Raw genomic sequence first — 17,610 nt, forward strand, 5'->3', positions numbered from 1 at the left:
ATTTATGTAGAAAAGATCAAATATGGAAGACTAAGACTACATTACATATATACTTTGTACTCTAGCCTCAAAGAATGAGACTCACATACAGGGTGTCTCACGAAACATGACAGTTGGTGAATAGTTTGAAATATCTTCTTCTATGATTTTCAAGTTGTTTGATACTAAAGAGACTAATGAAAAATAGAATATGACAGTCGTATTATAGTAAAATTGATTTCTTAGCAAAATATATTTTAGTAAAAGACTTTTTAACGAAATAAACTTCACTAAAAGTCTTCAATATCTAATATAATATATGGAAGAAGACATTCACAACTATTCAACAAATGTCATGTTTCGTGGGACACCCTGTACTATTTTAAAGAGTTTTGGGTCGTCATTTAAGTCTTATTCTTTGTGGGCAGTCCTGTATTAAATATTTTAAAATATCGAAATCTTTAGTTAACTATTGCCAGCTGCAATATGAAATGTAATGTTTAAGGAAAATCATCAACTAATTTTCCCCCATTTTCTTCTTGCAAAATACTCCCAGTCGATCTTAAAGACTGTATAGAAGTAAGCGCCCTCTAGGTATTTCTGTACAAACAAGATTGGGATTTTTAAATTTGAAAATAAAAATAAAAAATTAAGCCAAACCCGTATTTGTTGTACTTGCAGTACTTAAATTAACAGATAAAAGATGTAAAATGTTGAAAAATCAAAATTGCTAACTAGACTCGATTTGTCTCACTTTCTGCCATTTTTTTCTTATGAAAAATGTCCAGTCCATTTGAAAAGTTCCGTACATAATATGATCATAGTCGCCGTTTCTGAACCTCTGGAAACATCAAAGATTTGGACTTCCTTGTTATCATGAGTTTACAAATAAAAAACAATAAAGGATTGAAGAATTGTAGAAAAATACGAAAATTCCAATCTTATTCCTTTGATGCATGTAACGACGGGTCTCCCAGGTTTCCACAATCCTTAGGAGTCGGACCACACCCGTTCAAATGTATAATCTGAAGGGAAAAAAGGTATTTTATAAAATAGACAATTAACTTTTGAAAAAAAAAATACTTGGAAATTTGTTTGATTTTTCAAATTTGAGCTCATCAGTATAAAAAAAAAATGGAAAAGTAATGATCTTCTGATAAAGTTTATAACAAAAACCTTTTTTTATTTTTTCCCCCTATTCGTTATATAGAATTTAGTTGTTTTGATAAGTTAATCGAGCTGTTTTTCAATTTCATGAACGTGAAAATCATTTTATCTATTAAATTTGAAGTTAATATTTCTTTAATAATTAAATTAAATAATAATATTTTTGACATTTTAAATACTTTCAATTTTTGAAAAATCATTTCTTAAATCATAAAAAACAAAAAGTACAGCAAACAGAGCTGGGAACTTTAGAATTGGATACTTTTAATCCCGATCGGTATATCTGAATATCCAATGTGGACACTTTTAATTTCCTGCTTAATCCGCTTTCTTTCTCTCTTTTATAATTTATATTTTACCAGTGGCCGAATTTAAAGAATTTGAGCGGCGGTTTAAATTTAAGTCGCGGCTTAAATATGGTTGGTTCCACTTAAAATTGTATCAAATGTTTCAAGATTTAAACCGGCGCTTAATTTAAACCGGGTTTTGGCGGATTTAAACCGCGGCTCAAATTCTTTAAATTCCATCTCAGATAATAGTTTCTTATTAGATGGTGCGTACAATTCCCTTGCTTCTAATTAACTATTCGGGTTCTACAGGGTGTCCCACGAAACATGACAGTTGGTGAAGAATTTAGAATGTCTTTTTCCATTATTTGCTCAGTTGTTTGATACCAAAGAGCAATAAATATATTATATGGGAGTCATGTTATATCAAAATTGATTTCAAAGTAAAATATAATCAAGCAAAAGATTTGTTTAACTAACAATAACTGTTTATTAAATGTCTTGTTTCGTGGGACACCCTGTACATACGCCACTCTATTGATTGAATTTTATACACTATTCAGGTTGCAAACTGAAGATTTAATTTATCTTGAGATTAACAATACAAAGAGGAGATCAAGCATTGATCTCAATATCAACAGTTCTAAAGTTTTCAGCTCTGATTGAATAAACCAATACTTACTTTAACATTCTGCATATTGTCACAATAATGATAATCATCAAAAACATCTTTGTAACTCTCTTTCATCCACTATAAAATAAGATTTATCCAAATTAAAATCTAAATAGTTGTACGCATTAATTTTATGAAATGCAGCTGTCATTTTAATTTTTTTTATTCTTTATCAAACATTGAATCTGCTAAACATTGAACGACAAAGATTTCCAAAATGTTGTCGTGTTATCAAATAATAACTCGAAGGTTTGATCGTTTATGTTTGAATAAGATAAAATCTGTGTTTCCTTTTATTTGACTCCCAATACAGTACAGTGAATATGACTTACTTGTAGAGATGTTTGTACATTAAACTGGCATGGGAGTACATAAAACAGTTCGGGCTCCTTGAACCCTAAGCTTGTAAACCAGTCCTGATCCCCTACTGAAGGTCTAGATAAATTTTATCAAAATCTTTCCTAAGGGACTGTACTGTACTGTACTGTACTGTACTGTACTGTACTGTACTGTACTGTACTGTACTGTACTGTACTGTACTGCACTGTACTGTACTGTACTGTACTGTACTGTACTGTACAGTTTTACCCAGAACTTCGGAATCATCAAAATAATTTATAAAATATTGGTTTTTACACCTACTGATAATGGAATGCTACAAACATTTAGTTTTCTAATTGAATGATAATATATTTATGACTATTCATTTATTTTTACAATGACTGAAATAAACTGAGGTATAAAAGTATAAAACCCATTGAAAAATTGCCGAAACGACATTTATAAATTCTTTTGATGTCTCCGTAGTTCTGGCCTGAACTGTGGAGAACACTAATCCATATATTGTTCAATGGATTAACATAAAATACTTTTAGATTTTGTCCCTTATGTTCCCAACCCTATATTACCAAAACTTCCCAACCCATGCCCCTAAATGTTCCCTACTCTATGTCTTTAAATGTTTTCTACCCTATATTCCCAAATGTTTCCTACCCTAAGTCACAAACGTTCCCAACTCTTATTATCAGATGTTCCCAACCCATGTCTCTATATGTTCCCTACTCTATGTCTTTAAATGTTTTCTTCCCTAAAATCCCATATGTTCCTTACGTGACGTCCCAAACTTTCCCTTCTCTATGCCTTAATATTCCCTACCATATGTCCCTAATGGTTCCTAACCCTATGTTCCTAATGTTTCCTACCCTATGTTCCTAATGTTTCCTAACCATATGCCCCTAATGTTCCGTACCATATGCCCCTAATGTTCCCTACCTTATGTCCCAATCGTTTCAAAACAATTTTCCCAAAATTCAAAAATTTATATAATTTTATTACCTTACAAACTGCTCTGTAAAGAGAGCTACTAATTCCTTTGAGTTTAAATAACTAAAATAAAATAAAAAATTAAAAATGTAAAGTTAAAAAAAATAAGGTTTAAATAAAAAAAATGTAATTAATGTTGTCTTGTGGAAAAGAATATATTTTTGTGCAATAAACATTTTTGACTTATTCTTTAGAAATTCCGTGGAACTTTCTCCCTCAAAGTGACTAGCATGTTTTAATATGTTATTTCTATCCAATCCCTTACAAAATGTCTTCAAGATCTGATGTACAGTACATTGCTGCAGGAATGGAGAAAATCCGCAATATTTTATGTAGATACTAAGTTAGTAACTTTAATTCCAGTAATTGTTTATAGTTTTATACCCAGTTTTTTAAATTGGGGTTTCTCTACAAAAGTGACTTTCTCATTTCTACTGCAGAAGAAAATATGAAATTATCAGATCTGAACTCTTTTGAACCTGGAAAACGACAATCGATTAAATGTTTCAAAGGTGTTACCGTTAAGAATTGGGGCATTGCCATCTTTGCATGAAATTACGCTTGAAATTGAACTTAAAGTCTGTTTCTGTCTATATTTAAACTAACTTATAAACTGTCAATTCAAAATGGTTCAAGATCGTCAATAAAGGATTTCCGTTCAAGGTTACCGTGAATGACCTCAAAATCTAACAAAGTATTAAATAACCTAAAATTATGCTAAAAGAAGAGCTAATAAGAAAATTAACCCGCTTTACATCATTAACTATCTATCATTTTACAAAAAAATTAACATGATTTATAATTATTTATTTAAAAATATTTTTTTTACCTGTTATAAGTTTCACTTCTTCTCATCCTTTCCAAATGAAAAATGACAACACCGCTATTGAACCCCTGAAACAAACTCAAATATTTTAATACCTATATCTTTGCAAACCTTTGATATTAAAAGCTTAGAATAACTTTTATTTAATTAAAACAGACCTATTTTTTTTTGTTCAAATCGGAATTCCATTTGGGGTAGTTATGCGGAAATGCACGAAATTGATGGAAATCAGTAGGAATTTTTCGGATCTGTAGGGCTAACAATTAAGTGTAAGTAACAACCACTTCAGTAGGAAACTCTATTAACGAGAGTAGGTTTTGAATGCGGATAAATAAATGTCGGATTGATATAAATTTAATTCAAGAATTCTCACTTGAAATCTTCCTGGTCTTCCTGGACTATCCGGTCCCATCCCATAGATTTTATTGTAGGCTTCCATCTTTATTCTGAACATTCATTGGGTTATTCATTGATTGGTTCATTTAGTTATTCATTGATTGGGTCATTTAGTTATTCATTGGTTAGCCAATCAGGCTATTCAGTCATTCATTGATTTCGCCATTGAGTTATTTATTAATTAGGCCATTGAATTGCTAATTAATCAGGCTATTGAGTTATTCATTGATTAGGCCATTGAGTTATCCATTGATTAGGCCATTAAATTGTTATATAATCAGGCTATTGAGTTATTTATTGATTAGGCCATTGAGTCATTTATTGATTAGGCCATAGAATTGTTATATAATCAGGCTATTGAGTTATTCATTGATTAGGCCATTGAGTTATTTATTGATTAGGCCATTGAATTATTCATTTTATTAGGCCATTGATTAAGTCATTGAGTTATTCATTGATTATATCATTCAGTTATTTTTTAATTAGGTCGTTGCTATTGATTAGGCCATTGAGCTATTTGATTATTGATTAGGTCATTGAGTTATTAATTAATTAGACCATTAAGTTATTTATTGATTAGGCCATTATTTATTGATTATGTCATTGCGGTATTTATTGATTAGGTCATTGAGTTATTTATTGATTAAGTCATTGTGTTATTTATTGATTAGGTCATTGTGTTATTTATTGATTAGATCAATGCGTTATTTATTAATTAGGTCATTGAGTTATTTATCGATTAGGTTATTGAGTTATTCATTTATTAGATCATTGAGTTATTTATTAGTTAAGTCATTGACTTATTCATTTATTTGCTTATTATTATAAGTTTGATTATTAATTCTTTTGTTTCTTTTAACCTTCAATGATAAGTAAATTCAATTATTCAATTTTTTTTAATAGATAATTTATACCCATTGATTGAGTTGGTTTTTATTAATATCTTCATGGGGTTAGTCATTCATTAATCTTATTCTCGTCATTCATTCGACTCGTTCATGTTTCAATTTTGGATTTATTACAAGATCCATTTTGGATTAATTTAAAAATAATATATATAATTATACTATTACTATAGATCTGGTTAAAAAGATTATGCATTATCATTTAGTGATATTTGTAATACCTGTAATGTGGACTTAGGTCAAGTCCTATTCCGATTACAGCAGAGGTTTTTTCCATTTTTTTTACTTCATCAGTAAGGAGCCCAATATCAGCTTTAAAGTCTAGATACATAATTTGTAATAATAAAAACGTTGTAGTAACTTGTAGGTGCAACTGCAGAGCTAATGATGANAGTTTTAAAGAGACTGTATACGTAATTTCAAGTAAATCTCCTACTATGGTGTCATTTAAAGGGAGAGACCGTCTAGACATGACATGGCAGTTGAGCTGAAAGTGCAGTATTGCAGAGAAAATCGTTAAGATTTCTTTGATACCAATCAGACATTATTACGGTGCACAATTTTGAAGAAGAGCGTTATAGTCATTTCAGTCAGCAGAAGAAAGTTTTTTTTAATGTTTGACCAATTGTTTCAGTTCGCAGAAGAAACAATGTTTGTTACAATTCTCAATTAACAAAACATGTAACTAATACTATTCTACAAGGTAGCTGCATTTATACAAACAACTGGTCAAATATTACAAACATGTTTAGGCTCTTATTTAAAAATTGTACACTGTAAAAATGTTTTCTCTACAATCTGCATTCACAGTTTAAATATGTTAAATGCCCAGTCTATCCCTCACAAGCTGCGTCTGATCAAGATTTCATGAGATATCTATCAGATATCTATCTATCATGAGATATCTATCAGATATCTATCTATCATGAGATATCTATCAGATATCTATATATCATGAGATATCTATCTATCATGAGATATCTATCTATCATGAGATATCTATCTATCATGAGATATCTTTCTATCATGAGATATCTATCAGATTATCTTTTATTTATTGATCACTAGCTATAGTGCCCGGCGTTGCCAGTGAAATTCAAAAAAATTCCAGGGTACCCAAGGGTTCCCTAAAAAATTTCCGTCAATTCGGTTCAGCCGTTTGGTCAGCTATAGTGAACACATATACACTCTTATATACATATATATAAAAGCGAAGAGCTTTATTATATAGAAAAGATATATCCCACATTATTTCGGATCGTTTATTGCTGTAAATTGCGATATTTGGGACTAATCAGAAAATTTAAAAAAAATGATAATCATTAAAGAAAATTTCACGCAGAAAACACCAGGGTTTTCGTGTATTCGTTCGTATCTGCGTATTTCAGCGTTAAATCTTAGAGATAATCCAATATGATATTGGACGCTCTTTATATACGAGCGAAGAGCTTTATTCTACTGAAATTATTATTTTTATTTTTGAAACTGCCAGCATTAATAACTTGTCAAGCTAAAATTACGGTGATCTTTTTCATATTATCATCAGGTTAAAGGCTGTACCATTGTAAACTGGACTGTGGAGAGTATAACGAAGTTTACAAATAAACTGTACCTAAATCAAAGCAATCCAAGAAGATGAGTGTAGTTAGAGAGGTGAACGCTAGATGGTAGAAGGGCGCGATATAAAAGAAATCTCTAGAATATTTATCCTCCTGCAAAGCCTCTTTATCTGAACAACCAGTACATCAATTCATTAAATCATATTTATCTTATTCTTTATATTGAAATAGAGAAACATGCTCGTTATTTCCTAGAGACTGTCCTAACCCAAAATTCACAATTCGTCGAGTATTTTCCCAAAATCTGAAGGCCACTTTTTTTTACCCGATTCGATTTGATAAATATAAAAATAATTGGGCAAAGGAGTTGAGTCCCTGCCAAGATAACACAAATTTTCTCATCCCTTTATCTTTTGAACCTGATGCTGTAAACCTTTGAAATATCAAGCTTAGATTATACGATTTAACATATCAGAGGCCGAATTTAAAGAATTTGTGCCGCAGCTTAAATTTGAGACGCCGCTTAAAAATGGTTGGTTCCACAAAATGTTTATGTGAGAAAATCATAAAGTAAGGAAAATTAACCAATTCAATTTAATTGGTTTATTGTTTTTTAATATTGCATGCATTTGTTAAAATCTATAAACCTTTTGATTTTGACATTACCTGGAGAAAACTTGCATTTTCACATTTTAATATTAAACTGGGATTGTCAAAACCTATTTGTCTTTCTTAAAACTTTCCATGTTTAACTTTTTAAAACTATTTGAAATTGATAAGAATTGTGTACTTTTCCTCCAAGTTTGTAGCTTTGAAAGGTTTTCACAAAATCCATGTTTAAGTTTGCAACCTCGTGATAATCAACTCCAGATATTTAATATTTAGCATTGATAAATAATCGCAATTTTTTACAAAGAAATTAAGGCTTTACTACAAACTCTAATTTTCTAATCTCTATATCTTTGGAACCTGATGGTGTAAACCGTTGATATTTCAAACTTAGATTATTTGATTTAACAGAATTCATAGTTTAAAATATCGAAGGTCCCAGACATTTAGTTGCAAAGAAATAGAGATTAGAAAATCAGAGTTTGTGGTAAAAACTATAGTTCCTTATTGAACTATATTTTAGCCAAAAAAGAAGATCTTACACACTGAACAGTTTTTTTACTGAATAAAAACGAATTCTTCTATCTAAGACATAATTCTTCTGGTTTTCAGATTAAACCGAATAAAACAATTTTGTTAAACTAATAAAGAAAATGATTTTCATGCTAAATATCAACCTAAAGATACGTAAACCGGTGGAATGTGCTTTCTTTTCCGGTTCTGAACCTGATCAAAATACTATTATTAAATTATTAATTAACTTTTCATTTGGTCATTTCTTAGGGAAAATATAACTAAAGGGAGTGTTCTCTAAAAAGAAGGGGGTGTAGAAAATTCATTTTTTTTTGTCGATCAGAAATGATTCTTTTTGATTCACTCTCTCTGATTTTGAAATCGCCATCTCTTTCTAACCTGATGGTTCAAATCTTTCATATTTCAACATGAGGCTGCAAAGACAGTTAGTATAATAAATTAGAGCTTTCAGCTTCTTTCAAACAGGAATATCTGAACAATATTCTAATTTTTGTCCAACTCTTAAATATTGGGAATATTCCCTTTAATGATGAATACCTGGATTAACTCTGTGGATATAAGCCTGGCTAGCAGAGTCACCATAAACTCACCGACGTCTTGTCTACTCCAGTCATCAGTCACTAAAAATAATTTGTTGAAATTAATCCAACAATTGTAAAGTTGTTGCCAAAAACTCTAATTTTCTAATTGGCAACCCGATGTTGTAGACCTTTGAGATTTAAAGCTATAAATTCTGTCTGTAAACAAAAGAATTGAGTTCTTGTAACAAACTCAAATTTTCTAATTTTTCTAATTCTAACATTGCAACCTGCATAGTGTAAACCTTTGATATTTCAAACTTAGACTATTTGGTGTAACAGAAGATCAGAATTATCAAAGATCTACGACATTTAGTTGCAAAGATATAGGGATGAGAAAATCTGTGACAAGATCCAGTTCTTTTGTACATTTGTTGTAAAATGTGTAAAAAAATATTCATTTTAGGGAAAAAAATGTAATGTGTATTGAGTCACACGCAATAGATATTATTTTCTAACTTCAAACAAACCGATCGGGCAAAAATACTATAGTTATTACGGTCAGAATTTAAGGATGTTATTTCAAAACAATCTTTTTGAAAGGAATTGAGTCTTTGTCACTCTGATTTTCTAATCCTTATATCTCTGCACCCGGGGGTGTATTCAATGTAATATTTCAATCTTATATTATATAATCTAGCAGAATTCATAGTTTGAAATATCTAAGGTCTATAACTGCATTAGGCTGTAAGGATATAGGGATTAGAAAATCAGACTTTGTGGCAAAGACTCAATTCCTTTGGACGAAAGAAATACAACTAAAAATTAGCCCATCTCTTAGAGCTGTGTTTAATATCTCTTAGAGCTGTGTTTAATATCTCTTAGAGCTGTGTTTAATATCTCTTAGAGCTGTGTTTAATATCTCTTAGAGCTGTGTTTAATATCCAGGGTGAGCCAGACAAAAACTGGGACAAAACAAAACAGGGAGATTTTTTTCAATAGTAAATTCACTGCATTCATTGCTTAAGATTTTTGCGCCGAGGAACTCAGTTTTTGCAACAAAATCTGATTTTATAATCCCTATATCTTTGCAACCTAATGTCGTAGACCTTTTCTATCTCGAACTATGAATTATGTACGATCAATCAGCATTAGTTTGAAATTTTAAAGGTTTACACCACCAGGTTCAAAGATAAAGGGATTCGAAGATTTGAGTTTGTGGCAAAAACACATTTTACATTTTTTCTCAGATTTTTTTTGTTTTGTCTTTTATTTGAAAAAAAAAACACTTTGTAAGATTTTGGGACAGAATAGAATATATATAAATATCTTCAATTTTTAAAAAAGAGTGGATCAAGCATTAATCCCGATATATACCATTCAAAAGTTCCAAGCTCGGGTCATAGATCAATGAACATAACTACGCTAAATCCTATATTTAACTTACATACAATAAAGTGTATGGGTCTCCTTGAATCTGCCTGCAGTAGAAGTTTTGTTAAAGACTCTTTAGACCGTCGGGAAAACTCCTCATCTAAACAAACTCATTAAAAACAAGTTATCAGAAATGTTTTTGAAAAAGAGGCCAGTTAAAAAAACGAAAATCTATAAAATTTAGTGAGAACCAGAAAACTGTGGAATAGGAAGACGATACTGAATCAATAATTCACGGGGAGCCGTAGTACATTTGAATTTCCGAGCCGGGTCAACCTTTCCGGTCCCAGTTTGTACTGTATCGCCCGGACATTGGGTAAATAAAGCAGACATTCAAAAGAACTAGCCGGTGCAACAAGGTTGACGCGGTCAGACGTTAGGTTGAATTTACTTTTTCTAATGGGTCAGGGGTGCGTGAATTTAGCGTATTTGATGTTGTTACAAGGCAAATAGATTTAAAATTATAAACTCATTAAATCACTTATTAAGTAAAATGAGTCTGTTTACTCTGCACACATGCTGTGTTTCATCAATAAATGTCCGGAAAATCTAAAGTCAAAACTTAAATCTTAAAATCGTGGTTTTTCCTATTAAAGAGATTTCATGGTTTTCCCTGTAGATGCAGGGTTACTCACAAAGGATGAGACTTCACAGACGATTGTACGGAGTTTTGTCAGCCTTTTTCTTGAATTGTTGACTTTTGTAATATTATTTCTATCATTAATTTTGTATTATAATTTCTATCATTACTTTTGTACTAGCATTTCTATCATTACTTTTATAATATAATTTCTATCATTACTTTTGTAATATCATTTCTATCATTACTTTTGTACTAGCATTTCTATCATTACTTTTATAATATAATTTCTATCATTACTTTTGTAATATCATTTTTGTCATTACTTTTGATTTGGGAAAAATATAGACAACGTCATGGTTCTAAAAGCAAGAAAAAATGAAAATATTGATGATTATTAAATACACTTGTTTGACTTTCCAAAAACATAAGAGAATGGAGACAAAAAACATAATAAATAGACCAAAAAAAACAATTAAAACTATAAAAACAACGAAATTAACGAAAAACACACCAAATGAAATATAGACCGCAAAAAACACAAAATAGAAAAAACCAAAAAAACAAAGAGATGAAAAATACAATATTGATAATAATCGACGAAAAAATCAAGAATTTACCGAAGCCTGAAGTTTGATGCCTGTTAACCATGATGAATCCCAGGTTGATGCAGTTTGATGCTGGACTAAATAGTTGTATTAAACCAAGGCACTAATGCATGGAAAGTTAATTGCAGTTGCGTATACACTGCGTACATATTGAAACCAGTTCTCTCTGGGCGGAATTTGTAAACAAGAATAGATGCATCAGTGTTCGTCTGGTATCCGAGGGCGATAAAAGCATTTAATTTTGACAATTTTGATAATTCGCATAATAGTTTTCTATGACCAGAATATTTCATTGATTTTTTATGTGAAAAGGGATTCCATGTCATGCTGTGACATCCGTCTTGTGTTTACTTTTCCGCCCAAAGTACACTGCAGTACAAAAAATGTGTACACCTCTGAAATAACTTTCCTTGCATTAGTACCTTGTATTAAACTATCGATACTTAAACCCTAAATTCTTGTAAATGTATAAAATCCTAATTTAGCTTCTATTAAAAGCTTAAACGAACTGATCTAAAAAATCTACATATTATAATATATATTATATATATTATATATTATATCTAATATTATAATCCCTAAACCTTTGCAACTTAATGGCACGTAAAAACCTTTGCAACCTAATAATATGTTTAAAACTTTTGATTTGATCGAGTAGAATTAAAAGTTTGAATTATCGATGTCAAGTTGCAAAGATATTAGATTTATAAATTGAATTTTGTGGGAAGCAATCAGTTCCTATAAACTTTTATAACCAAATTAAGTACGTATTTTATACGTTTCGAATTCCTGTAAGCCCAAGTAAGATTCAAAAATAGCCGTTTGGGTAAAAAATGAGACTAAATCGATTTTTTTTACCGATTATATCCGATCGATAAAATCGCACTTTAAAAAACTAAAATATATTGCATTCCCCAACCCCCACGGTGAACTAGAGGTCTTAGTAAAAATTCTAGGGAGTCTTAACTTTAGAAACTATTTTCACCCATTATGTGAAGTTTCTTAGTAATTCTTTTTTTATACTTTTTTAGAATATTTAAGTATAATAGGCATTTCACGTTATTTATAACAGATTATGAATGAGAGATCAAAATATGACTTTAAATGTTCCAACATAGACAAGATGCACTCCGTTGTAGTTAGTTTGACGTGCCCCGGTATCCCTCGATTTAACCAATTCGGCGCAGAAGGTAGTTTTTTTCTGAGTGTTGGACGATTTTTGGGATTCCACGCGCAACGCGCAGGAAGTTGTTAATAATCATGATATAATTGATATAATCTATGTATTGTATGTTCAGAATGTAAAAGCATATTTGTAAAAATTAGAAATGACGTGAGAAAGAATAAATGTCAGAAAATACAATGATGTTTTTATATCATTGTATACTTCACACTTTAAACAGATTTAGTAAATTGATAGGTGTGTTCCTGAAATATATAAAAAGTGTTTACAACAACAACAACAACAACAACAACAACAACAAAAAAGATCCAAGTTCAAAGTTGTTATAAAATTGTATTGCCATGACTAGCAAAAAAGCATGGATCTAGTATATTAATTTTTTAATTAAAGACGTGAATATAGTCTATCAATTCTATAATTAAAAACGTGGATATAGTAAATTAATTCTTTACTTAATATATCATATTAATTATATAATTAAAAACGTAAATATAGTTTATCATTCTCTAATTAAAAAATTGCTTCCAAAAATCATAATGACATTCTTTTCGTAGATTTCGAGAATCGAATAAAAAGATTTTTTTTCCAAATCCCGTTAAAAATTTCTTTAATTGTAAGAAACAATCTTAAACTTAAATTAGTGTTTGTTAAATCAACTGAACTATAACTCCCCCCCCCCACCCCTCCGATTGTGACCATCATTACTATGATTGCGAATTGAATTCTTTATTTTCAAAGCAAAGAAAATATTAGTGCACTATTTGCGGCTGTACCTTAAAACTTCTGCGGCTGGTGTAAACTCTGCATCTCCTACCAATCAACCGTGTCAAAATATCGCAGATATTTTTTTTAAAATATCTGTTAATACAATTCTTTATATTTTTATCATTAAAACAAAAACTCAAGTTTTCTAGGCCCTATATCTTTGCACCCTGACAAACCTTGAATATTTGATCAAACATAAACAATAATTTGAAATATCATAAGGCTACGACATTAGGTTGCAAAGATACAGGAATTAAAAAATCTAAATTTATGTAAAGAACTCAGTCAATAATTCTCTTAACGTCTATCAAATAATTAAATATAATTTTTAAAAAATAGAAGTATTTATTTTTATTTCATATTTTTTACACGTCCCTATTTTTCGTAGCTTTTCTGTATAATCACTGAATATATTTCTCCGCTCATTTATATTATTCCTAGAAAATAATATTATTCTTCAAGACGCTTTCATTTTAATTACAAGAAATCCTGCTTTGTCTGTTTGAGCTTAAAAGACAAAAAACTATGGGGTTTATCGGTAAAACACAAAACATTGTATTTTACAAGCACCGTGATACAGATGTGTCATTGTTCCTTATTGATTTACAATTTCCGAAAAAGTAAATTCAGCATCATCAGCATCATCAGCAAAATGCCTTTCATGCTAAATTGTGAACAGAAGTATTGCTGACGTAAAAAGTCTATTTTTATTTTTAAAAGAATTAATAAAAGAAAGTACGTGCACTAATGTAAATATAATTATTTTTTTTAAGTCCTCGTTGGAACTTATTAAAAGGGACTAGGAACATAGTTTTAAGTGATCTTCCGTTCAACAAGTTAAATTCCCATTCACAACGGTACCCTTTTAACCTTTGCTGCGCAAAAAGTAAACCTCGTTTTTTCTTCTCTGAAATCTAAAGTAATCTGCGGATTTACGCAGTGGAGAAAAGAAAGAAAATTGTCAGACTTTATTTAATTTCATGATATTTCCTCAGTGTTACTAAGATACAAGTGTGAAAGGCAATAAAATTGGAGGTTTGAAGCGCCAAATGAAATTTTGTTAATAGTCTCTTCAAGGAGGAGGTTATGTGACGTGGTGGTTATAAATAACCGTATGTTTGGCCTATTGTTCGATTCAACTATAAAACTAATGGCATGAGTCATGACATATATAAATGTCAAAAAATCAGCAAAAGTTTGAAAATTCGAAGTATTTTTTTGATAAAATTAAAAATTCAATTTTGTTTAGATTAATAATTCAAACAAGCAAATCTATAATACATACATTGCAATTGTCTATTTATTTGTTTGTATCCAATAAACGTAAAAACGGCTGAACCAATCGAGTCCTAATTTTTTTTGCGACATCTCACATGACCACAGGGAAGGTTTACGACCGGTCGAAGTAAAATATTTTGTTAGAACTGGTAATAAGGATGCTCAATGCACATTGAGAACGCACATTGTTTACGTGCTAATGAGGAGGTACTATAAAGTCGCACCACAAAATGTGACATAAATGAATTTAATATAATAAATACAATATATACAATACATTCCATCTTTGAAAATTATAATATCATATAATATGTGTAATGTATATTAAATTATGATTAAAGGGTATTTTGAAATTGTGAAAATTCGAATAAAAAACGGTATTTCTGGAATCCATTTTTTTAAAACATGATTATATACTGTTCAATCGCTTTTATTGACCAAAAATCCTGATTTCAAAATGTTGGAACAAAATCAGCAATTGCTGTCTTCGATTTTTTTTCATTTCAAGCATAAATAAACACAAACATTGAATAAATATTGAACAATAATCCCCTGATGCAGATCTAAGGAGGGGATCGTTCAATTAGAAAAATGCAATCCAGCTATTTCTCAGAAAATTAGATAGCTGTATTCAATTTCGTTTAATTTACATAATAAATGTCGCTAGCCATTTAACCCATTTAATGGTTTTTGTAACTTTGGATTAGAAGATTTCAAAGATAGGTTTGACCTGAGCTACCTGAGTTTGTGAATATGAACATAAGAAAGTAGAATCCAGGATGAGCAAAGTATACACACAACTCTGTATAAACTATTCTTCTTCATCTGAAACAATATTGCTGTACAACAGTGTACAGAATTCAGTAAAATGTACAAGGTGTCAGTCACTAAAAAATTGTGCAAACAAACATAAAAGATCTGTAATATGTATACTATGTAATATTTGTACTGTACTGCTTGCCCTGGCTATAGTTGAAATTCGGCCTGGTACATGAAATAAATTGGAATGTACAGTGTACTGTGAACCCAGACAAGGGTTCCCCCATATGTCTTTAGTATCGTATAAGTTTATTGCTCCCAGTTGGAAAAATGATGCCTAACAAATGCAATCTATGAATTAAGTCAAACAATCCAGATCCAGTCCAAAAGGGTATTACTTTGTCATCTGGAGATATCAATTTGGACCCATTTAAAGAGCAGTTTAAAGGGCAGCTAGGATAAGACCCGTGCTGGAGAAAGAAGTGAAACGGCATTTATCTTGCGGGCAGAGAAATCAGTATCATCAGCCATCTTATCTCCGGGAGCCCCAATACTTGGCAGTCAGCACGAAGTATCTGATCAGAAGAGTCAAATGGAAATATATTCGACCCAGGTGAAATGTTGTGTGATTTTAGATAAACTTTAGTTTGATCCAGCAGATCCAGCACTTATTGTTTGTATCGTTATAATGTAAATACATGAGTGTGTGCAACCATGCTTTGTTATTCCACTCAATCATGGCTTTTTAATACTTTGCATGTCTAAAGTACCTGTCTAACCAAAAAAGATACGACCTTTGTCTACAATCGACTGTGATCATTTGCCAGGCTTCATTAGTTCCATACAACGACTTTAAACAGTACAATGTACACTATATGCATATATTATAAATTCATTTATTGTAGAGTTTGTTTATTTGTTTATTAATCTAATATATGTATATATACAGTGTACAGTGTACAGTATATTATGATAAACATATTTCTTTTTAAAACTATAAGTTATATTTTAGATAATAAACAAATTGCATTTGTTCATCGAAATATACATTGTACACTATATGTACACTTTCAAAAATACCACATGAAACAAAATCATTTGTAAATCTAGAGTTCATTCATCAGAGAAAATTGTAATTTTTACACTGTAAAAATTACTCGCTTTATACAGTGGGACCCATAAAACTATGGAAAAAGACGACAGTTAAACTCAATTTATGATTTTAAATAGTCCACTGAAGATTGAACACAGAAATTGTTCAGTATTATACCAGTAGAATCAAATACACTGAAACACAACACGGGTTAAGATATTTACAAAACCATGATAATGCAATATTTTGTTGGACCATGGCAGGTAGCGGTATCTCCACTTACAGGAGAAAGTTATTCCAAAACAAATACTTTACTTTTAGAAATTGTAATTCATAACTGTTTTTTAATCAAATACGGAATTTACATCCTTCCTTATCTCATTGAAGGAATTTCTAAAATGTCGTCTTACAATTAACATTGGTGGATTTTGTTTTCCTGAGGCCGTTCCTTCTATAAACTACATTGGTCGACAACTTGACGTCTCCTATATTGGTCGTCAAGTGTACGGAGAAATTATCTATCTATCAAATAAGAAATTAGCATGAGACATCTAGCGGCCGACATATATCGTCCCCCAAAGTACGTGAACTATACGACCACTGTATGTATAGAGAGAACGGGCTCTGCGGACGATTCATGGCTTTGGGATTAAACACATAAGTTAATTTAATGTTACAGTTACAGAATGGGAAGGGTTCACTTCCACAATTTGTGTTGTATGGAGATTTTTACATCGATATCAAATGTCGTCTTACATGTTACATTTGTTTTCCAAAATCAAAAGAATGCCACTCAATCTTAATATGAACCATCTCAGAATAAAAAAAAAAATGTTCCCTCCTTCTACATTTTCAAATTAAATGCATGCAAAAATATTAAATTCAACTCTCCAAGCACAATTAAATACTATCAATTTACAGGGTTACACTTCAGAGACAATTGTACGGAATTAATACCTGTTTCCTCCTTATATTCACGATTCCCTGCAGCTGTAAACTTGTTCGTTTCTTTGCCAAATCATTAAATAAGCCATTAAATTTAGATTTACTATATCTTTGGCAGAATACATATATTAACCTTGGGATTATTATATTTTAAGAGTTTCTGGTCGTCTTCACAGTCTCATCCTTTGT

The 17,610-nt window shown here is 30.6% G+C and overlaps 1 protein-coding gene across 1 annotated transcript; it reads right to left on the minus strand.

Moving 5' to 3' along the window:
* Positions 1–374: 374 nt before the first annotated feature.
* LOC111712451 (xyloside xylosyltransferase 1) lies at positions 375–15,445 on the minus strand. The gene is made up of 17 exons (XM_023487055.1): positions 15,364–15,445; positions 13,722–13,783; positions 13,355–13,391; positions 11,411–11,475; positions 10,224–10,310; positions 8,796–8,878; positions 8,402–8,450; positions 7,911–7,979; positions 7,169–7,285; positions 5,778–5,877; positions 4,629–4,701; positions 4,259–4,323; positions 3,442–3,492; positions 2,439–2,541; positions 2,116–2,184; positions 927–1,004; positions 375–820 (listed from the first exon to the last, which is right to left on the minus strand). Exons 4-17 carry the CDS (start codon positions 11,439–11,441, stop codon positions 710–712), a joined length of 1,086 nt encoding a protein of 361 aa, XP_023342823.1. The 5' UTR covers positions 11,442–11,475; positions 13,355–13,391; positions 13,722–13,783; positions 15,364–15,445; the 3' UTR covers positions 375–709.
* Positions 15,446–17,610: the final 2,165 nt, after the last annotated feature.

The sequence above is a fragment of the Eurytemora carolleeae genome, unplaced genomic scaffold (assembly GCF_000591075.1).
Source record: "Eurytemora carolleeae unplaced genomic scaffold, Eaff_2.0 scaffold1279, whole genome shotgun sequence".
Classification (NCBI taxonomy): domain Eukaryota; kingdom Metazoa; phylum Arthropoda; class Copepoda; order Calanoida; family Temoridae; genus Eurytemora; species Eurytemora carolleeae.